Source organism: Mercenaria mercenaria, chromosome 13 (assembly GCF_021730395.1).
Source record: "Mercenaria mercenaria strain notata chromosome 13, MADL_Memer_1, whole genome shotgun sequence".
Lineage (NCBI taxonomy): Eukaryota > Metazoa > Mollusca > Bivalvia > Venerida > Veneridae > Mercenaria > Mercenaria mercenaria.
In genome coordinates, this window is record NC_069373.1 from 73485671 (window position 1) to 73509047 (window position 23377).

At 37.0% G+C, this 23377-nt stretch overlaps 1 protein-coding gene and 1 long non-coding RNA gene across 4 annotated transcripts in view; both read left to right on the top strand.

Annotated features, from left to right (window-relative positions):
- The first annotated feature begins 1367 nt into the window (after nt 1–1367).
- On the top strand, nt 1368–5184 carry LOC128548015 (uncharacterized). Its single transcript, XR_008366868.1, has 6 exons — nt 1368–1495; nt 1822–1932; nt 2511–2564; nt 3496–3546; nt 4742–4810; nt 5117–5184. It is a non-coding gene; the product is annotated as an uncharacterized LOC128548015 (long non-coding RNA).
- A 6726-nt stretch (nt 5185–11910) lies between these two features.
- The window catches only part of LOC128548013 (uncharacterized), a 29872-nt gene continuing 18405 nt past the window's right edge, over nt 11911–23377 (top strand). Inside the window, exons 1-3 of one of the 3 annotated variants that reach the window (XM_053522272.1) lie at nt 11911–12077; nt 18649–18775; nt 22745–22823. In XM_053522272.1, the coding sequence (XP_053378247.1) occupies nt 12044–12077; nt 18649–18775; nt 22745–22823 (240 nt within the window). In that variant the 5' untranslated portion in view covers nt 11911–12043. Of the gene's footprint in view, nt 12078–14224; nt 14250–18648; nt 18776–22744; nt 22824–23377 lie in introns of those variants that run through there. The other 2 variants (XM_053522270.1, XM_053522271.1) reach the window with 2 other exon arrangements.

Here is a 23377-nt window from a genome sequence, read left to right on the forward strand (position 1 = left end):
TCTTAAAATTTTTATTGTTAAACATGGTTTCGTGGTTTACAGTGAACGCTTTCTGTGCATCCAGGGTTGCAAGTAGAAGTAGTTTCACTCCTTCATTTAAGGGCATTTTCCTTTCTGGTATTTTGTAAGCAGCATTAAAGGTGATATTTTATACTCTTTCCGCAGACGTTTTATGTTGCTCGTCCAAGATTTTATCAAGTTTCTCCTTCAATATACTTCCCAAGACTCGCATGTTTGGAAAATAAATAAAATTATGACGCCTGCTGCAGGAGGAGGTTAAGCGTAATCTGATATATATATATATGAGCCGCGCCATGAGAAAATCAACATAGTGGCTTTGTGACCAGCATGGATCCAGACCAGCCTGCGCATCCGCGCAGTCTGGTCAGGATCCATGCTGCTCACTAAAGGTTTGTCTAATTGCAGTAGGCTATAAAAGCGAACAGCATGGATCCTGACCAGACTGCGCGGATGCGCAGGCTGGTCTGGATCCATGCTGGTCGCGAAGCAACTATGTTGTTTTTCCCATGGCGCGGCTCATATATTCTGTATGAACTTTCCGTGAAGTTTAATTTGATTTAGATGTACACTGAAGAAGCTGAGTACCCAAAAACCAATGTAGTTGTAATATCGTTAGGTTTTTGAAAGTGTGTAACTGTAAAAAAGGGAATATATACTTCCAACATTATACGCATGTCCACTTTATGTTGATGATTCATTTAGTTGACGGACACTGTAGGGGTTGAGTACACAAAAAAGTATGCTAGACAAGCGAAACGACGTAATTAAACAATTATTAAAAGATATAAAGCTATTCAAAATAGTAAAGAGCCATGTTTATGGCGATTGAAATGTATGCAGTGTGGGTTCTTATGATTGGTTAAACACCCGTTGAAAACTTCACGCTCATTAAAATGGTGGCATTAAAAGAAAGATTTCTCTGATGACAAGAAAGTTTTCATGCAAATTTTATTTTTCGGTTTGGATCGTGGTTAGGCTATGCAGTGATGATCTGAATATAAAATACATTGGTCTGTTTAAAGACTGTGGATTCTGTCTGAATTTTGACCTTTGGTATTAGGTTCGCCCTTGACTGTTGTTTTTGTATTAGGCCTGAATTGCTGACTTTGCCTGATATAAATATATTCTTTGAAAAAACAAATACGTGTGCAAATTGTAGAAACGCACAGCTTTGACACTTAAGAAATGGATTTCAATGCAGGACATGAAACTTTTAGCTTTAGTCGTTGCAATAAAAGTCCACGGGCTGTTGGATCGATAGCTTCACCAGAAAGACCGTTTTGGAATGTAAATATCAACTGTTGATGTCTGAAACATTGCTATGAACTTCCCTGAACCATAGATAGCGAAAGACTATGAAATTCATGTAGAAATTTCATTCCTTTTTCCAGCTAAAAGCGTCCAAAGTTTTAAAGAAAATACCTGGTACGAAAGAGATGAAGTCGAGCACATCAGACGCCAGGATAAGCAAAGGGTCAGTTTTATCATGTTTTGATTTCGGTCCTAGTTCCTTATATTCTATTTCTTACTCCTAATATCATATTTCTTTCTTCGTATTGTTTAACATGGTAAAAATGCGGATTGTACTTTGTAATCATTTTGTTTATATAAGGTAATTAATTAGTTCAGTACAAATAAACAAGTAAGACGTCATAGATTTTCCCCAGATATGCAAAGTGAAGCGCTCCGAGAGGGAGCATAAATTAACGGCCAAAAGTTAAATTGATCATTTACAATGAAAATATTTGGTGTTTATACTCTGAACATGTTAAAATCAGTGTATCACTGATATGTTTGCAGACATTATATGGCAGAATCTGATCCAAAGTACAAGGAGTTATGATTAGAAAACTGAAAAGACGGGTACAAGCCATTACTGGTCTACGGTCAGAGTCTTATGCAACACTCCAGGTAATATCTGTCTACAAACTATCTGAAAATTGAGGGCCAGTCTCAAAACTCAGTTTATTATCTGTTTCATAGCACACCTTTTTTTTAAACTGGCCAGTTGCATTCCAGAACTGGTCTCCAAATAATGTTTCTGTTCCGCAGAAGCAAATATCGTTTGGTAATCGTTTGCGGTAATCTATCACATGTACACAGTGCCAAAAATATAATGTGCACTCAACGTGTAATAATGCATTGGAACAATTAAAGAAGAACAATACACAAGAAATTTGATCGGTAGTGTTATTTCTGTTGTTTGGATTCAGTCGCACCGCCAGTTCAATTGTACAAGGCAGGGCTGAAAGCATCAACATGCAGCTTGTACGTACACATTTGTGTGGCGTATTTGTTTCTACGGATATTTACTATCTTTACTATGTCTGTTACATGTTTCTAAAATTTGACCGGGTGTATTTAGGCTTATAATGTGGAGGGTTTTTGACCGATGTTTGACGGAAAGGGCCGAGAAGCTGCAACTGAATTCTACTTTTACTGTTTCGAGCCGTTCGGATATTTTATTGGCATGAACCGTTTAATTTCAGATCGCCAATTATGGAATAGGCGGATATTATTACTCTCATTACGACTAGACTCCAGTAAGTACTAATTTACCATGTTTAGTTAATACTATTTTATATTAGCTCAGTTGAGATGAAAGCTTAAAGCTTAATTGAACCACACCCGAGTACGCTTCCTTGAAAAAAACAGTACTGATGTCATAAGAGAAGTCATAGTCGTGGCACCAGTGTGACTCTAACCCACGACCCTCGGGTTGAGCGGCCGACACCTTAACTACTAGACCACTGCTCCCCTGTTACCATGTTTAGAGCTACTGTGTGACTGAAAAAGCGCCACTTTATATTCCTGTACACGCGTTGTAATTTACCAACTTAGGGCTCACCGACCGAGAATTTGTCGGAGTTGAAAGATTGGTTACATTTTCCACTATGGAATCCCGGCGCGACAAGCTTTTTACTGTTTGCTATTTCCTTTCTGCGTTTCACTGTTTGCTTATTGTTTTTGCCTCTTGCACTTTGCAATTTGTCTTTTCCTATTTTTTTTATATCTGCCTATAGCTATAAAGACATCAACTTAAAGCAGTTTTAAAGATATAAAATTGTGTACATACGACCGTGGGAAAAAGCAAAACGAAAAAAAGTAAAATGCAAAGAGCAAACATGAAAATCATGAAACAGAAAGCAAATAACAAGAAGCATGTCACGACGGGGTTCCATAGTTCCCATGTTGTTGTTTTTTATTTTTTATTGTTATTTTTTAATAAATACGAAGTTTTTCTGAAAGTTTATGCAGCTTCTGAAATGCAACGCACGTGGAACAGAGGTTATATGATTGGAAAGGTTAATTTATTGAAAAAGTGGTCAAATACATGTCTTTGTATACAGGATTTCGCTCTTTAGGAGTGTCGTTAACGGAAGTGCAATGTACAGATGTTTTCATATCGCAGTTCAAATGTAAGTTTGCAGAGTCTATTTCTGGTTTACCTTTGACATGCATTCTGTATTTCAGAAACACGATAATCCACTCATCAATGATAGAATTGCTACGTTCTTATTTTATGTAAGTACATGTAGACTTTATTTCAATACTTAATTGAATAATGTAAAGGTTCAAATCCAAGGCTTCGATTTATCTGGTGTTGGCCGCGTCAAAGAATCTGTGAATGACGATCCGTAAAACAATGGACCTTGGTCAAACATTCGATAGCATATTATAGTGATTGAGTGAAATTTGTACGGAAGAGCATTAGTGCCAGGTGTATGTTATATTTATTAAGTCGAAGTTCTGAGTTACTAACTCGAAATTTCGAGTTACTAACTACAATAGTTTACGTTGATGTATAGGTCCTGGCCAAGATTATGTACCTGGTGTATCCATTGGGTAGCCATACATGGTCATATAATAAAGATTACCGGGCGGCGTTTGCTTATAGAAAATATCACTATTTAAACCATGTTTATTTATTTATTTATTTTGTTGGGTTTAACGTCGCACCGACACAATTATAGGTCATGTGGCGACTTCCCAGCTTTTATGTTGGAGGAAGACCCCAGGTGCCTAAACCATGTTTAAGTCTGGAAGGTTTTCGACCTTATTTGAGCCCATATGTCAATGAAATATAGACATTCCCTAAATGGAAGTGTAGTTATGAGTCTGACCCAGATCGGGTACCTGGACAGGTCTGGACTTTGAGGAGAGGTCATAGAAGGTGACCGGGGAGTATTCAAACTTAGAATATTTCACTATTTTGACATTATCTGGAAGGTTTTCGACCTAGTTCGAGCCCCTACCTCCTGAACATACTATACATATATAAAATGAAGATTATCCTGGATACAGTTTGAAATCTGGAGTAGCTCTAGAGGCTATGGTAGGTCATACATTGATGTATGGTAGTATATGATCAAGTCCCTACACGTTCGGTACAATGTGTGGATATGTAGATAGATGATTCCACTTCGAAGAGTCAAAAGTCTTCCATTACATTTTTGGCCTTTGACAGACGGACAGACGTTCAAATTTTGCGGCTAAAAGGGCAAGATAGTAACTCGAAATTTCGAGTTACTAAGTTGAAATTTCGAGTTACTTAGTCGAAATTTCGGGTTAGTAAGTCGAAATTTCGAGTTAATAAAAAAACGCACCTGGCACTAATGCTCTTCCGTAAATGTACAATAAGATGATCAAAAGTTTTAAGTGTGTACAAATACAGGGAGTAAAATTGACAAATCTTAAGTTCTTGTATTTTTTTCTTCAGCTAAATGAAGTTGTAGCAGGTGGCGCCACCGTCTTCCCACGTATTAGCGTTCGAATACCGCCGGAAAAGGTGCGGAGTCAAGTTTTTGAATTAATTACACCGACTCAGATTGTTCCGAAAAAATCAACAGTAATTAAATAAGATGAAATAGCATACGAAAAATAACTACTTCTAACCTGTTGAAAATCTAAGACTATGAGTCGTCTGAATTTGAACGTAAAACTCTAAATAATAGATAAAGCGAAGAACTAACTCAAGATATACTTTTTACTTTAAAAGTAACATGTTTCGTCCATTGGACTTCATCAGAGTAAAACACTGAAATTATACATTTTGAAACAAGTCTATGTAATAATATGTGTTCGTATCTTCTAGGGAGATGCCATATTATGGTACAACTTTCACCGAAACGGTTATGGCAATATGAAAACGTTTCACGCTGCTTGCCCAATACTGCTGGGTACCAAATGGATAGCAAATCTGTGGATAGGAAGACACCGTCAAGAATTTGTCCGGCCTTGTTCTCTCAACGAACACGAATAACAATAATTGTGATGTTTGCTTCTTTTTTATCAAATCATACAAAATGTATAGTGGGACCTCTCTAATCTGAACATGCTAGGACCAGAAAAAACGTTCGGATTAGAGGGATTTTCGGATTAGAAAAGTTTCTATTTCAGACTGAAAATATGCTGTTTATATGATGTGCATATCTATTTACTTGTGAACGGATTAAAGTTCCATAAGGTTTATGTTAAACCCTGATAATACAGATGTTCAATAGATATTTTGCAAAATTATTTTGTCAGAAAGGCGTTACTTTTAATACTGCACATAAGACTGTAGAGTTAGAGCACCAAAGGGAGGTAATCAAAGACAACATATTCAATAAAACCTTCTACTATATTCATCAATATTCAAACCTTTGTCATACATTAAAGAAAACAGTTATCATATATAGGATGTAACAAAAAATTAACATTTTATGTCGATAACGAAAAATGCGGCAGCCACATTTCAAACAAAGGCATTATGAGACTTTAAACTTCCAGCAGCATACGTAGATTCGTTTAGTTTGATATCAAAGGTACTGAACTGATCTATTTTATTCTAAATGAACAGATGTTCAATTTAAATTATTTTCTGAAATATTTACAATGTAAAGTAGCACGGTACTATTTCAGGGTATTATATGAATATTGAAATATGCATTATCACTTACCGTTAACATATTCAATATGCAATACGGAAATAAAATATAAGCAAGGTAAAAAACACAAAAATTTATATTTGAAGATCATGCAATTTTAACACAATAAATAATGAATGATATACAACAGTAATTTATCTGTGATAAGAAACAACTTTTACTGGTCGTCTCAAAATGATATAAATCATTTTCGAATGAATTCTGAAAAAAAATGTTTACGATATAATTAAATGTAAAATTCATTATGAAAAAGACATGTCAGAATAAAGTTTTACAGGAACTTAAGACATATGTTCCTTGACAAAATTCTTTTAGGTTTTTTTTCTTTATCTTAAATAGCTTGTAACTTACGCATCTGGGCCCATATTCATAAGTATGTTGGTAAAAACAAGTCGCTAATACCACAATTTAAGATTTTCTTATAATTTTCCTTCTCTTTTAAAAAATATTCATAGTGGATTATCTAACGTATATTTTCATTGAGCAGTAAGGTGAAATCTAATTTTTTCGATCATCCATGTAAAATTTTAACAGAAAATGCATTGAAACTATAGAAGATAGTGTTTGAAATCTGTAAAGTCAATATTCCACTAAGAAGCCTTACGAATATGGGGGCAAATGTAATACATTTTTGTAAATGGTCTTTTGTTTTCTGGATTTTTTTCCTGTTGATGTTAACACGGATTGTCGAAAGTTTAATTTGAAGACTTTTCCCCAGCATTGTATGGTGCAGTGAGATCAGGTTATGCAGGTAATGTTGTAGACGGGGATCGACATACAGGCCTTCAACACCCCCTCCCCCCCCATCGAGAATAGCTAGATAGCTTGTTTAAATGAAAGAATGAGATTCTCTGTTACGGCCATGGCTCTGTTGTGTAAAGAAAGACATGAAATTGACAGAGTTGATAAGTCTGTTGACATTACTAATTTGAAATTATTTAAGGTTAGATCTAGAACAGTGCTGAGAATGAGCGCATGAAGATTGTACTATGGAGAGATGCGAAGCCAGACTCGAGCCGTACTCTTGTACAGGACTTTATGGACCGTTTCATCCAGCAACATACCATCAACACTGGCATAGATACTCTTTGGAAGGCACATACCACATTATAGAGACTATGGACCCATGGGCCAAGATGTCCACCACTAGACACAGCCAGAGTCACCAGGATAGTCAAGCGCAAAAAGAAAGCATACGAAAGGGCTCGGCTGACTAGATCAGGAAAATACATTGAAGTGTACAAGAACCTCAGGAAGGAACAGCAATGCCAACTATGCACATGTCAGTGACTTGGTCTCAGACGATCCTATATAGCTTTACTCAGTCATTTATAGCAAGAGATCGGACGGGAGAGGCATCTCTCCTTTGAAGGCTGATTGTGTGCCCACAGCAATTCTAGCATGAAGTCGACCTTCCTCAGCAAACAGCGCACTGAAGTGTTTTCTCGCTGATATTCCTGTCATTTGGGACAGCAGCCATCCAAACATGCTTAACTTCACAGTAGGAGCTGAAAGCGTTGAGAAAATTTCTCTATGTCGATCTTAACTCACCCAAGGTCTCAGGCCCAGATTAGGTGCCGACACGTCTTCTCTGGGACTTCCTTGATGATATCACTCCGGTTCTTACCCTTGTTTTCAATGCATCTCTGCAACAAGATGTATAGTCCCATCTGATTGGGAGAAAGTCAACGTCCCTCACGTTCTCACGCGTAAGAACCTTTCTTCTACCCTAAACGAAGGTGAACAAGTTCATGCTATCCTCCTCGGCTTCAGCAAGGCGTTTGATGTGGTTCCACGTCAATGTCTCCAAGCTAAGATAGACCATTACGGCATTAGAGACAACATCCTAACTTGGATCCAGGGCTTCCAGTCCAACCGCAGACAACAGGTGGTCGTAGAAGGTCACACTTCCGAATCATCCTCTGTCACCGGGTCAGCCTTGCCCCCTCTTGTTTCGCCTGCACATCAACGACTTTCCGTAGTGTATCTCCTCAACATGTCGCCCTTTTGCTGACGATAGCCTTGTTTATCGAAAGATTCGATCACAAGCCGACTCTTTGGCTCTCCGAGAGGATCATGACCGACTGCAGGACTTAGAAAGGAAATGGATGATGTCCTTTAACCTCAGCAAATGCGAGGTGTTCCGTATAACAAGCAGGAGATACCCGACACAACATATATACAAGATTCAATCAGATTGAACCAAGTAACGCCGCGCAGCACGTTTCGTCAAGGGGAAACTACAAGCAGTGCCAGCCAGGTGGTTATGAACGTGGCTGGTCCACTCTGCAGCAACGTCGATAGAAAGCCAAGCTGATTAAAGCATACCGTATTAATCACAACCTCCTTGACATCCAATTGGCACATTTCTTCTACCCCTGACTCTTGGTGGGTATGGCTATGGGCACAGATTCCATGTGCCATTCTGTCGAACTGATGTTCAGAATTACTCCTTCATTCCCTTAGCAATCAGACTTTCGAACCAGCTGCCAGAGCACCTATTCACAGCGACAGCCTGGGAACCTTCAGGGGTAGAGGTGGGGTCTCGTCGTCGTGGCATAGCTTCTAGGAGACCTGCTACATTTATTGTTTTAATTTTCATACTTGTACGCCGCATAACACTTTTATATTTATGTACCCTAGTACTACAATGCCCGAGAGAGGGATTTTGTACAGTATGGAAGTAGAAGATGTATTCTTACCGTGAGTTGGGTGTGCGCACGCAGATTTCTAGAGACAAACATTAGACAGGCAACGACTACTTTTTTAAAAGGAAGACATGTTGATGTCTAGTATACAGTGGAACATATCCAGCATGGTTGCAGAACTTATCTGCATGAATCGCGAGTCTTCTGCGAGAAGGTATACCAAAACCCGATTTTTATGGGGATGTGGTTTACAAACAAATAAATTGTTGAAACACTGGAAAAAATGGTTAACCTTGTAGTTCTCCCATTCTTTGTTTACAAACTTCGTCAGATTTTAGGTCATGGAAATTTTCAAACTGTATTTAGTATTTAGTTATAAAACGTTTTATTGAAAAAGTTTATGATCCAACTGTTTTGGGACACACCGCATGATTGGTGTTCAACACTTTTACAGTTGGACGCTACGCTTTCCTTTTTGATTGTGTCTGGCGGAACAGGTGGAGGACTCTATGATAGGTAGTTCTTAAATCCCTTCTGGACTGAGCTATTTTGATTTCTGTCTTCTGGCCTGTTTCGTCGGACACTTTAGGGTGTTTCCCTAGTTGCTCTGTCTTCTGCAAAGGCATTGAGTACATGCGTTTTTGGTTCTTAAGGAATACTTTTTATATAAATTTACCAGGGCATTTTTGTGTTTTACATAACATGCCTTCTGTTGCTATCATGTGTTAGGGGATAACTTTTATTTACACTGTCCTGTGACTCAAAGTTTGGAATATGGTGGGGTTAAAGTAATGTTAGCTGCATTATAAACCGGTTTAAGCTCCCCAGTGGTGGTTTTGCCGCTGACTGTTCCAAGGCAGTGCCCCACTATGTGTTCGTTTTGTCCTACTTTCTATCTATCTATATAAGTCCTATGAAATAATCTTCTACCAGATATTCCCTTCCTGCCAACAATCGAGCAGTTCAATTGAACACACTTCACCATAATCCAACCTTGCTCTTCATCCGTTTTCATACAATGTTTCCTTTCCTTTTTATTTTGGCCCGTTTTCTCTTATTTTCTACTAACAATCTTTGTGGCTTGACGTGCACGAAAGTGTCTACGTTCTTGTAAAGAGTTAGACAGTACCGGAGTAACTGGAGTACTGTTCAAGCGTCTGGCATCCTTGGCAAAAAACCCTTACTAGCAAAGTCGAAAATGTCAGCTGCTAGGTACGTCATGTACGACTACAGTTACACAAGCAGTGTTACACACATGTTGAAAATATTAGAATTTATTATATACCTATATAAATTCTGTAAAAATCGGCTTGTATTTCACAATTAAATATGAACAGACAGACAAAAATTCCGTATTGTACCTTTTAAATTCCGTATTGTACCTTCCGTATTGTATGCTCTCGGACTATTTTCATTAATATGCATGACCCGACACATTTCTATAAATAGCGCACATAAAAACTTCAGTAAGTTCCATTTAATATCGATAAACATTGAAGATTTCGTTCAAGAACAAAACAAGAATCAAAATGGTAAAGGTATGTAATAAAAGGGTCATTATAACAGTAGCTAGATCTGTGACTTTGTATTCGGCTCGAGTGGATTTTGCCAGGTCGGATCACACTCGGGGCTTGTTTGTTTGTTTGTTTGTTTTGGGTTTAACGCCATTTTTCAACAGTATTTCAGTCATGTAATGGCGGGCAGTTAACCAAACCAGTTTTCCTGGATTCTGTACCAGTACAAACCTGTTCTCCGCAAGTAACTGCCAATTTCCCCACATGAATCAGAGGTGGAGGACTAATGATTTCAGACACAATGTCGTTTATCAAATAGTCACGGAGAACATAATACGCCCCGCCCGAGGATCGAACTCACGACCCCGCGATCCGTAGACCAACGCTCTTAGCTTCTGAGCTAAGCGGGCGGGCTAACATTCGGGGCTTGCGCGCCTCGTGAGATCCGATCTGGCAAAATCCACTCGAGCCGAATAATGCATCCCAGATCAAGCTACTGTTATAATAACCCTACTGGAATACACGCCAATATAGAAGGTTACACAATTCGTTAGTAATGTTTTAAAAAATAAGGACCCAGACAGTTGCAGTCGACCAATCTCATCTTATTCCAACTAGAAACCTAAATTACTTAATTCCCATGTCTCAAACTCAGTACTTCTCTATCTCCTACTTCCCAAGGACCATCCGACTCTGGAACTCCCTACCAACTCCAGCCCCAGTCTCAGTATCTTTAGAGAGAGTTGGTGGTGGTCAATATGTAATTCTATTGCCTCTGTCCTATTTTAAATGTAGCATTATGCCATACTGTCTTTTTATTAGCTTTTATTCTTTTAACATTGTAACATATCAATTCTTTAACAACTGTTTCTCTGACAGCGCCGCCCAGTGATACAGTCAAACTTGTGCTAGCGACCACCCGTGAATAGCGACCACCTGTCGACAACGACCGGTCTCTTGTCCCCCCATAGAAAAATGCTCATAAAAAGGCCGTGAATAGCGACCACCTGGCGACCGAGACCAGCGACCGGCCTAATTCGTTCCCAAGGGTCATATTTGCCCCCCAATAACGACCAAGCTGGACCGTTCCGGCATGAAAACATTTTAAATCCACCGAATTTTCACGAATTTTGCATTATAGCAAACATAATAATAACTGCTGAATTGAAAATTTGCAAGTTTGCACCGGCCGAATTAATACATAGAACATAAAGAAAGAAAGAAGCTGTAAAAATACTTTTTATCAGCATGATAATGGCTAACTGAGAAGTGACCATTCCCCTTTTGCTTGTTCCGAAGAATGGTCTTTGTTCACAGGTTTGGCTGTATTCGGAAAGCGATGGTTGGGTGAAAGATGTAGATGTAGATAGATAGATACTTCTCAAATATTTTCGAGCGGGATTACAAACTACTTCAACTTAGACTCTTCCACGCGTTGATCAGGTCGGCATGACGTCACATCCGGAGCAGTCGATTATGCAAATTACCTTGGAGGTGAAAGCAGGACCTCGCAATTCGTAGCGAATTAACTAGCGGTGTGGGTTGTAATGTTTTTATTTTCAAATAAAACAAATCAAGAGTCATCTTTTTTATTATATGCTTACCCAATGGTACAATCTATATATTTTTCAAAAAAAAAGTAGGTATTTTTTGTGATAATTGATTTTGTGGCATTTTAAAACGGTCTGGAAAAAGTGACAGATTATGTATTGTCAGCTCTTTGGCGCTACGGATCAGTTATGATTAGCTTATTCAACATTTTCTCTGTTTGCATTATATTACATATTAAAATAAACTAAATATCTGAGAACATAACGTATTGCTAGACAGATCAGTGTAACAGACCCGTACAGTACGAGGCCGGATACCGTGAAATAGCTTGACCTTGACAGATGGCGCGAAATGCAAACAAGCACAAGTTGAGGAGTTAATGCACGACAGCTATAACAACATTGAAGTTAAAGGTATGATTTACTTTATGAGCCATTAAAATGAACATATATAATTAATTTGGATTTGAGTTTTTTCTAAATTCTACTGTAGTGAAACGAAAATAGGATCTTTCCGCTTGTTCACATTTGTAATTAGTTTTCGTGATCACGACACGAGTGAAAAATAGGAAAGCTTTCACATTATAATCAACACACAGTATAGTCGTCCGCGGTATTCTCGCGTCATTGGTAATTTCACGTTATTTCCGCTTTGCACTGCAGCCACAGACACTTGGGGGTCAGCACCCCTCTCCCTCCCATGCCGCCCCTGACAACCTTCAGTCAATACATTTTTGTTTTTTAAAACAAACTGAGCACATGTCTTGATCATCCAACAACTTCTAACATTTCAACATGTTTGAAAATTTCCCATACTCTATCAATGCTCAAAAAAACTAGTTTTTCTGAGCATTGATAGCATATGGGAGATTTTTTAAACATGTTGAAATGGTAACAGAAGTTGTTGTATGATCGAGACATGTGCTCAGTTTGATTTAAAAAGCGAAAATATATTGGTTGAAGGTTGGCAGGGGCGGATTGGGAGAGGGGACAGGTTCTGACCCCCAAGTGTCTGTGACTGCAGCGCCATCTTGACATTAACAAACAACCTACTTTCATTTTCAGTTCAAATTTTAATCAATTTATCCACAATGCATAGAATTTTGGTGAGTTAACTTTCAAATTAGTTAAAATACTTTAATTTCTATCCAATTAAACCCAAATCCTATATTTTTCACTTGTTAACATCGTTTTCGCCAATGTTTTGTTTATGTCGTCTGATATAAATAGGCCCGATTCGGATGAATGACGATCTGACAATGCCCGTTTCCCTTTAATTCCCGCCTTGGTAGCATAATTTCTGACACGGACTAATTTTAGTGGTCACATACCAGGGTTCAAAGGTCAAGGTTCTGAGAAGGAACAGCTCTTTCAGGAGTACATGCTGTCAAAATGAGTAAATTGTTAAGTACTGGGTGTGGAACATTTCACATAGTTTTGCCAATATTGTTATAATTAAACTTTTATTTTTACAAACACACAGAATTCCGTAATGTACCGAAAATAAACAAATATCATGGTATGTAACCTAACAATAATTCTACAACTACAACAACATCATTAATGCGAAAATATTAAGGACATACAAAATCAAAATGGTAGAAAGTGTACATGTTGATATGTGATTGTCGGAAGTATTTTAATTATATTTTGTGTCAAAACTTGTCTGTTTTGATAGATAAGGAATTACTTTAAATCAGTTATTAAACAAAATAACTGTTATATCATCATTTGCTTGCTTACTGTATTTAGTGTGAGTAGTACCGCGTGATTATTGGGGAACAGGCTATATTCTACAAAGCTCATGTGCGAAAAACTATGTATCAATTGACGGATTCTTTCCTGGGCTTATTTTACCTCCTGATAGAGTAATGTAGTGTATTACTGACAGTTGTCACTTAAAATGTAATTTCAGGTATTACTGTCAGTGGTCACTTAATTATCGATGCCTCAATTGTAAGTGTCCATTAATGTTACTGTCTATTAATGTTAATTACTGCCACAGTCCTTAATATTTTCTGTGATGTTTTAATGATGTCACAAGTTCTTCCTAAAACAAAAGTTAGCAAGTGTAAGTGTAACATCTGTGTGCTATCGTTTTAGCAACCCCAGCTTATCACTGATAAGCCTCCAGATTAACTGGAAAAATGCAAAAATATGACACCAGTTTTACATCAAGATATTGTTTTTACTGATTAGTCCAACTAATTGTATGCAAGTCGCGATATTGTGATAATTTTTGCACAGGTCAATATCTCTCCGTTACGTACAACATAGGAAGGCCCTTTTCTGTGGTGAACCTTCAGCAACGATTCTATGCGGCGATATTTAAATTTCATTTTAACTATTAATAAAACAAAAATATTTCTGAAATTTTAAGATACCTGGAAAGAAATCCATGTTTTCCTTCCATTCAATTGATATTTGTGAATAAACGGCAAAACACGAGTTTGTCACTGTTTTAAACAATGTGCCCGAAAGTTTACATACATTTCACATGGCTCCGCTTTGTGTCACCCGATCGATAACGACCAACCACACTGTCAGCTGCACTGAGTGTAGTGGCGGACATGTAAATACAGCGAGGTAGCCAAATGAAACATACAGTGTTTATTCTTTATTAACGTGTTTTTGTTACGTTTCAACCTTAAAATGAATAAGTTTTATTTTGTTTTACAATTTCATCATTCAAGTATATTGCCTGATCGTGTTTTTACCTAAATCTATTTTTCAGCAGAAAAGATGTAAAGAGAGGATTCTACCCTATCACGAAAATATCTCAGAATCAGTCCTTATGTCAAATTATTTGGACTACTTATATTCGTTTTGCCTTACTGCTGTCGCTATATGCATCTGATGATGGGGATGAATAATTAATAACGTTGAAAATCAGTTCAGGGTTCGAATTTAAGCAATGCGAGTGACTTTTGCCCAAACTAGCAAAATTTTGCGAGTGCAAAATCTCAAGTAGATCTGAAGATGGTTTTAATTTCTTTAACTTTCAGTTTCGATCTGCTGTAAATATGCATTTGGTGATGATGTTTCACACAGTACTCACCGATTGATGACGGTTTTACATAGTGTGTCAGGGATTTTTATGCCCCCGAAGGGAGGCTTATAGTTTTTGAACCGTCTGTCTGTCGGTCTGTCCGCATTTTTCGTGTCCGGTCCATATCTTTGTCATCGATGGATGGATTTTCAAATAACTTGGCATGAATGTGTACCACAGTAAGACGACGTGTCGCGCGCAAGACCCAGGTCCATAGCTCAAAGGTCAAGGTCACACTTAGACATTAAAGGTTATTGCATTGATGGGCGTGTCCGGTCCTTATCTTTGTCATCGATGGATGGATTTTCAAATAACTTGGCTTGAATGTGTACCAGAGTAAGACGACGTGTTGCGCGCAAGACCCAGGTCCGTACCTCAAAGGTCAAGGTCACACTTAGACATTAAGGGATAGTGCATTGATGGGCGTGTCCGGTCCATATCTTTGTCATCGATGGATGGATTTTCAAATAACTTGGCATGAATGTGTACCACAGTAAGACGACGTGTCGCGCGCAAGACCCAGGTCCGTATCTCAAAGGTCAAGGTCACACTTAGACATTAAGGGATAGTGCATTGATGGGCGTGTCCGGTCCATATCTTTGTCATCGATGGATGGATTTTCAAATAACTTGGCATGAATGTGTACCACAGTAAGACGACGTGTCATGCACAAGACCCAGGTCCGTAGCTCAAAGGTCAAGGTCACACTTAGATGTTGAAGGTCTTTTTTGATGATAGTGCATTGATGGGCGTGTCCGGTCCATATCTTTGTCATTCATGCATGGATTTTAAAATAACTACGCATAAATGTGTGACACAGTAAGACGACGTGTTGCGCGCAAGACCCAGCTCCGTAGGTCAAAGGTCCTAAACTCGAACATCGGCCATAACTATTCATTTAAAGTGCCATCGGGGGCATGTGTCATCCTATGGAGACAGCTCTTGTTTAAGGCTGATTTTGGGGCCGAATTTCGGCCCCATCCCAATTGCAAAAGTTTGCTTATTTTCCCAATTCTGAGGTTTAAATTTCCCAAAAATCTGTCAAAAAATACCAATTTTGTGGTAGTCTCAATTTTTAGGTTTCCAATACTAGCTCCATTAGCAGAAAAAAAAAGACGAAAAAAAAAGACTGGTAATGTGACATACACTTGAATAACAGTGCTGAAATAAAGGTTGTATAATGGTAAAACTTATTTTTTGAATTTCCCAATTTTCAGGTTTTAAGCGCCATTTTCCCCAATTGATTGGGCATCGGGCCCCAGGCTTGAAACAGTAAAAAAATCCCTGTGTGTGGACTGTTTGCAGATTTTGATTATGCAACATGGTAACTACCGGTATTCACGCACACGATATTTGATGGAAAACCCGTGTTTTGTACTACACACACTAGTCGTGCTGATAGTGTTATGGAGGACAGAGCCTTGTTTCTGCCAAATATGGTTGAACAAAACTGCGACTAAAGTTGATAAATTGCGAGTTGAAATATTTTGTACTCGCAAAATTTGCAAGTGCAAAACACTGTTAAATTCTAACCCTGTAGTTTCAGCTAAGATCATGAAGATTATCATGAGTAAACAATCAGTAAGATGTCGATAAATGCCAACATTGCCCTACAACCCTTTAAATGCAGATTCACTGTTGGCTGTTGATATATTGATATGATGAAATCCAGGGTTCAATTCAGAAAAGCCTACAAACTAAATGCTAGTGGAATTTCTGAATAGCTAATGGTCTTGGAATTAGACTAGCTCCTTGACTATGATATTATTATTTTTATACCCCCACCAAACATGTTTGTGGGGGCTGCTATATAGGAGTCAGTTTTGTCCCGTCCCGTCGCGTCGCTAAATCTATTATCTCAGTTATTATTAAATGGATTTGATTCAGGCTTAAAATAGATGTTCCACCTTATCACCCACATCATGTGACACAAGGTGCATAACTCTGACACCAAGTTTTCATGAATTATGTCCCCTTTTACTTTGAATTTAAGGTTAATTTTGTTGTATTTTCACTATATCTCAGTTATTACTAAATGGATTTGATTCAAACTTAAAATTGATGTTCCACCTCATCACCCACATCATGTGACATAAGATGCTTAACTCTGACATCAATTTTTTATGAATTATGTCCGCTTTTACTTTAAATTTAAGGTTGATTTTGATGTATTTTCACTATATCTCAGTTATTACAAAATGGACTTGATTCAAACTTAAAATAGTTGTTCCACCTCATCACCGACATCATGTGACACGAAGTGCATAACTCTGACACCAATTTTTCATGAATTATGCCCCTTTTTACTTAGAATTTAAGGTTAATTTTGATGTATTTTCACTATATCTCAGTTACTACTGAATGGATTTGATTCAAACTTGAAATAGATGTTCCACCTCATCACCCACATCATGTGACACAAGGTGCATAACTCTGACACCAATTTTTCTTGAATTATGTCCCCTTTTACTTAGAATTTAAGGTTAATTTTGATGTATTTTCACTATAACTCATTCTGATTGGCTTAGAGCCAAAGGGAAGTAACCTTTTTTAAACTTTTGTACTGAGTTTCTTCCCCTTAAATTCCAGAAATTAGTCTATTTTTAGAAATCCTATTTTTAGATTTTCAATATTTTAGGTATTTTTTGTAACTTTTTTATTATAAGTCCTATGGAAAAAGTAAATACATTTTTCTGTGGTAACATGGGTTGGTAAAACACTTTCTTGTATTCACTTTTAGTGTATCTCTAATATTACTATACTAGTATTATACTAGTATTACTTACGTGTGGAAGCCCAGGATGAAGTACTCCAAAGACGAGTAAAGTATTAAGCTTTTTTTGACATTTTTATATTATTCTAAGTATTTTTAACATTTCTTATGGTTGCCATTCTGTGACAAGACCGTATGGTGGGGGTATAAGTCGCTCCTGTGACAGTTCTAGTTTAATTTGTGAATATAGCCAGTCTATATCCTAGATTTAATATCATATTTCAATCAGTTCTGCGAGAAAATCTTGTAATACACTGGCATTTTTAACTATAGAAAAATTACAAAAACTTGAATTTTGTGACAAATGATTTATTACCGATCTAGTTACTAGTGAAAGGAGGATTGTGCCATACATATTCCAACCATTTGCCTTTTGACATCCAGAAAACATAATTTGATCTTTACTATCATTATTTTTTTTTTTTTTTTTTTTTTTTTTACTTAGAAGGACCAGACCTGTGATTGGGCTGAAATTTCACCTAGTATTTGGGTGAAGTTGATGCAAAGTCAATTTTGGGGGAAAACTGCATGATTTGGAAGAAATTTACTGTCCAGGGGAAGAAGCCTATTAACAAACCCTATTACAGAAAAATAAATCCCTGTTACACATATATGCATAATAATTGATGATTTTGAATTAATGCGTAACATATTTTGACCTATACCCAACACAGTAGATAAGGTTTTGTTTGTTGTGTAATGCAACTAAGTACTTTTTGCTTTGTTGTTTTGCTGGCATAAAACACCTTTTTGTGATTCTTACATATCCGTGTGAATAATCTTTGAACCTGTCTGTCTACCTTTCTGGTATTTTAGACACTGTCACTTCTTACTTAAAAGAACAGAAAGGAAAATTTTTGCTGATTCACATCAATTTTTATTCTTTTGCTGAAACATATACTTCATTGGGTCATAAGAATGCATGTTACTGAAATAAACTGTGTAAATCTGAATTTTAAATGCATGTTTTCACAGATATGGATCTCATCTGCTGATTACCAATTTGATGGAGAAATGAAAATCCACATTTGGTCAAGGCTTTGTCAGAATATTTATTTGTAATTTGTCAAAGGTGGCATAATGTTTAACTGTTAATGTAAACTTAAATATTTTGCTTTTAATTATAATTTCAGGTAGTTTTACTAAGTTGTGCTGTATTTCAGAGATGCCTGTACCTGGAGAAATAGTGGACTTTGATACAGAAATAAGTAAGTTAGAAAGAGAAATATCAGAGCTAGAGAGGGCAGTTGAGGAACAAGAAAAACAGAGCAATCTTCTCAAAGCCTGGCAGTAAGTTAAAACTTTAAGTCAGTATATAAATAGTAGGATGTGGCTCTGTTGGCTCCCATTGGTTTCACACAAACATGTGGTAACTGCCATTATCTCATAATATTCTATCCTAAGACCTTGGAGTTAGTCCCAGTCATGGTCTGCAGTTGCCTCCCCTGATGTTATTTTACAGACTGAAACCAAAAGAAAGGGAAGATAATCCTATGAGTTAGACTATTCCAGGGGTTGATTTTCATCATATTATCAGAGAATTGAAGATCAAATAAAGTAAGCGGTCTTAAACAGGGATCATCCTAGGTCAAAATTTTAGGGAGAAATGACTTCTCCCTCCGCAGAATTTAGGGAGAAATCAAGGAATTTAAGGAGAAGAATCGGCGTATTATTCAGTTTCCAGCTTATAATTATATATTTCCACTTTCTGTGGGTCTTGCTATAACTTATAAAACAGTAATTATTTAAGGAAATTGATTATTGCATTATTATTTTCATGAATGTATAAATAAAGTATTAACTTAGCTATGAAAAAGTCGCCTTAAAATTTTTATCCGAAATTTACACCTCCGAAACTCGTAAGTTTATCAGGTGCGAGATCGAAACGCCGTGAAATTTTTCATTCATGTTTCGATTCTCGTGCTTTAATAATGCCCGATTCTTGCATCAAAATGTTCAGATTTATACATTTAATTGATGTATTTATTAATCTTTTCGAAAATAATACCAAACTCGTAGATATTGGCAATCTTTTTGCAATAATTTTGTACGGCAGTTCAGACATCCGCGGAATCGTATTTTTTTTTATCCACAGCACCCGGGTAATTAATTTATAGAAATTGGCCGTATTTGAAATATTTTTTGAAGGAAGTTTTTAATGAAATAAATAAATAATATACTGTTGATGCATAAGACCATGCACTCGCTAAGTTTATCAGCTTTTACACACCGATTGAAGTTTTTCAAAATGGCGGCGGCTAACACATTATTGATTAACACTGTGGGATATTAATGATACGATTGGCTGAAGTTTGACAGGCGAGTAGGCGGGGTTGACTATGGATTTATCGGTAATTTAATCTAGAATATGCATCAAGTTTTACAACTTTAAGTAAACAGTTTACAACACTCAGAAAAACTCAACGATTCGGATTTCGTCTGGAGGTGATGATTAGGCGAAGTGGCCGACTTCACAGGGACGATATCGCTCAAATCGCTTTTTGATCCCTGTTAAAAAAAAAAATTCTTTGTATCCCCTTCCAATAGCAGTCTGAGGGAAAGAAGCCTATAAATGGCCCCTACTGTAGAAAGAAAAAAAAAGACTTATTAAGGAAAATAATAAAATTCAGGGGAAAAAATATTGAATTTTTAGACAGTTTGGCAATGTGTAAAGTTAACTGATGACGAAATATGCATGATTTACACAGGGTGACATACATTTCCATTTTGAAATTATGGTATCTAAAGGAAAGTTCACTTTCTGACCTAGTGCTTGGAAAAACACATATCATGAAATATGTTGAGGACCGTTAACTGTTATACTCTGAATTAAAAATGCAAGTTTTTAGAATTAAATGAGGTAATAAAGAAAACTGATTCTGTATTGATTTATGGTCCTAGTCCATTAAGTAAATCGATGAAATATGGTTGATTCATCCATTAATTTTTCAAAGTGACTTATAAATACAACATTGCATTTTTAGCTCACCTGTCACAAAGTGACAAGGTGAGCTTTTGTGATCGCGCAGCGTCCGTCGTCCGTCAGTCCGTGCGTCCGTAAACTTTTGCTTGTGACCACTCTAGAGGTCACATTTTTTGTGGGATCTTTATGAAAATTGGTCAGAATGTTCATCTTGATGATATCTAGGTCAAGTTCGAAACTGGGTCACGTGCGGTCAAAAACTAGGTCAGTAGGTCTAAAAATAGAAAAACCTTGTGACCTCTCTAGAGGCCATATATATCATAAGATCTTCATGAAAATTGGTCAGAATGTTCACCTTGATGATATCTAGGTCAAGTTCGAAACTGGGTCACATGCCGTCAAAAACTAGGTCAGTAGGTCTAAAAATAGAAAAACCTTGTGACCTCTCTAGAGGCCATATATTTCACAAGATCTTCATGAAAATTGGTCAGAACGTTCACCTTGATGATATCTAGGTCAAGTTCGAAACTGGGTCTAGTGCCATCAAAAACTAGGTCAGTAGGTCAAATAATAGAAAAACCTTGTGACCTTTCTAAAGACCATATTTTTCATGGGATCTGTATGAAAGTTGGTCTGAATGTTCATCTTGATGATATCTAGGTCAGCTGCTAAACTGGGTCACATGCCATGAAAAACTAGGTCAGTAGGTCTAAAAATAGAAAAACCTTGTGACCTCTCTAGAGGCCATATATTTCATGAGATCTTCATGAAAATTGGTCAGAATGTTCAACTTGATGATATCTAGGTCAAGTTCGAAAGTGGGTCACGTGCCTTCAAAAACTAGGTCAGTAGGTCAGATAATAGAAAAACCTTGTGACCTCTCTAGAGGCCATATTTTTTCATGGGATCTGTATGAAAATTGGTCTGAATGTTCATCTTGATGATATCTAGGTCAAGTTTGAAAGTGGGTCACTTGCCATCAAAAACTAGGTCAGTAGGTCAAATAATAGAAAAACCTTGTGACCTCTCTAAAGGCCATATTTTTCATGGGATCTGTATGAAAGTTGGTCTGAATGTTCATCTTGATGATATCTAGGTCAAGTTCGAAACAGGGTCATGTGCGGTCAAAAACTAGGTCAGTAGGTCTAAAAATAGAAAAACCTTGTGACCTCTCTAGAGGCCATACTTGTGAATGGATCTCCATAAAAATTGATCAGAATGTTCATCTTGATGATATGTAGATCAGGTTCGAAAGTAGGTCACGTGCCCTCAAAAAGTAGGTCAGTAGGTCAAATAATGAAAAAACGTTGTGACCTCTCTAGAGGTCATATTTTTCATGGGATCTGTATGAAACTTGGTCTGAATGTTTATCTTGATGATATATAGGTCAAGTTTGAAACTGGGTCAACTGCAATCAAAAACTAGGTCAGTAGGTCTTGAAATAGAAAAACCTTGTGACCTCTCTAGAGGCCATACCCTTGAATGGATCTTCATGAAAATTGGTCAGAATGTTCAACTTGATGATATCTAGATCAAATTTGAAACTGGGTCACGTGCCTTAAAAAACTGGGTCAGTAGGTCAAATAATAAAAAACTTGTGACCTCTCTAGAGGCCATACTTTTCATGGGATCTGTATGAAAGTTGGTCTGAATGTTCATCTTGATGATATCTAGGTCAAGTTTGAAAATGGGTCAACTGCGGTCAAAAACTAGGTCAGTAGGTCTAAAATTAGAAAAATCTTTTGACCTCCCTAGAGGCCATATTTTTCAATGGATCTTCATGAAAATTGATCTGAATGTTCACCTTGATGATATCTAGGTCAGTTTTGAAACTGGGTCACGTGCGGTCAAAAACTAGGCCAGTAGGTATAAAAATAGAAAAACCTTGTGACCTCTCTAGAGGCCATATTTTTCATGAGATCTTCATGAAAATTAGTGAGAATGTTCACCTTGATGATATCTAGGTAAAGTTCAAAACAGGGTCACATACCTTCGAAAACTAGGTCAATAGGTCAAATAATAGAAAAACCTTGTGACCTCTCTAGAGACCATATTTTTCAACGGATCTTCATGAAAATTGGTCAGAATTTTTATCTTGATAATATCTAGGTCAGGTTTAAAACTGGGCCACATGAGCTCAAAAACTAGGTCATTATGTCAAATAATAGAAAAAACGACATCATACTCAAAACTGGGTCATATGGGAAGAGGTGAGCGATTCAGGACCATCATGGTCCTCTTGTTAATGATGTTGATATAAATCACGTTTATCAACCTGAACCCAAATCATTTCAAGATAAAAGGAGTATATCTCAATATTATTAATAATATTTTAGGCACTATCAGAACCAACTAAATGTTGAAGAAGAAGGTGAAGATATTCTCAGAGCCAGGGTACAGGGTCTGAAACACCAGGTGATTATGCAGTTTCATTGTATATTAAAACCTTCAGCCTGCTAAATTTCTAAAATGGACTGATCAAGCCTTCAATTTTGGCAGTACCATTTATTATTTGATGGGGGACTATCTACTTAAAATTTACTGACTGGTGAATAGTGCAGACCATGATCAGCCCGCACAGACATCACTTGCCACCAGCAGGCTAAAGGTTATTTTACTTTCTCATCCTAAACACTTAATGTTTGGGGGCAGTTTTAAGTCCCCTTTCCAAAAAGTGTTTTTTCCCGTTTTTGATAAAGTCTTTATTTATTTTTGTACATATTCCAACCAAAACTCTTAGTACAATGTAAATCTATATAATTATGTAAAGCATAATACTATCTAATACACAAGATGGATTTAGTATTTGTGTAAATGTTGCTATTACTATATACTGATATTCCAGTCCAAGGTTGTTTTCCCAAATTGCTTATAATTTCATGTTTCAAACAGTTAAAGGGAGACAAATCTGAGAAAAAATGCTGTATGTTCAGGTGTGTTTCACAAAGGCATTTATTGTTCTATATTCT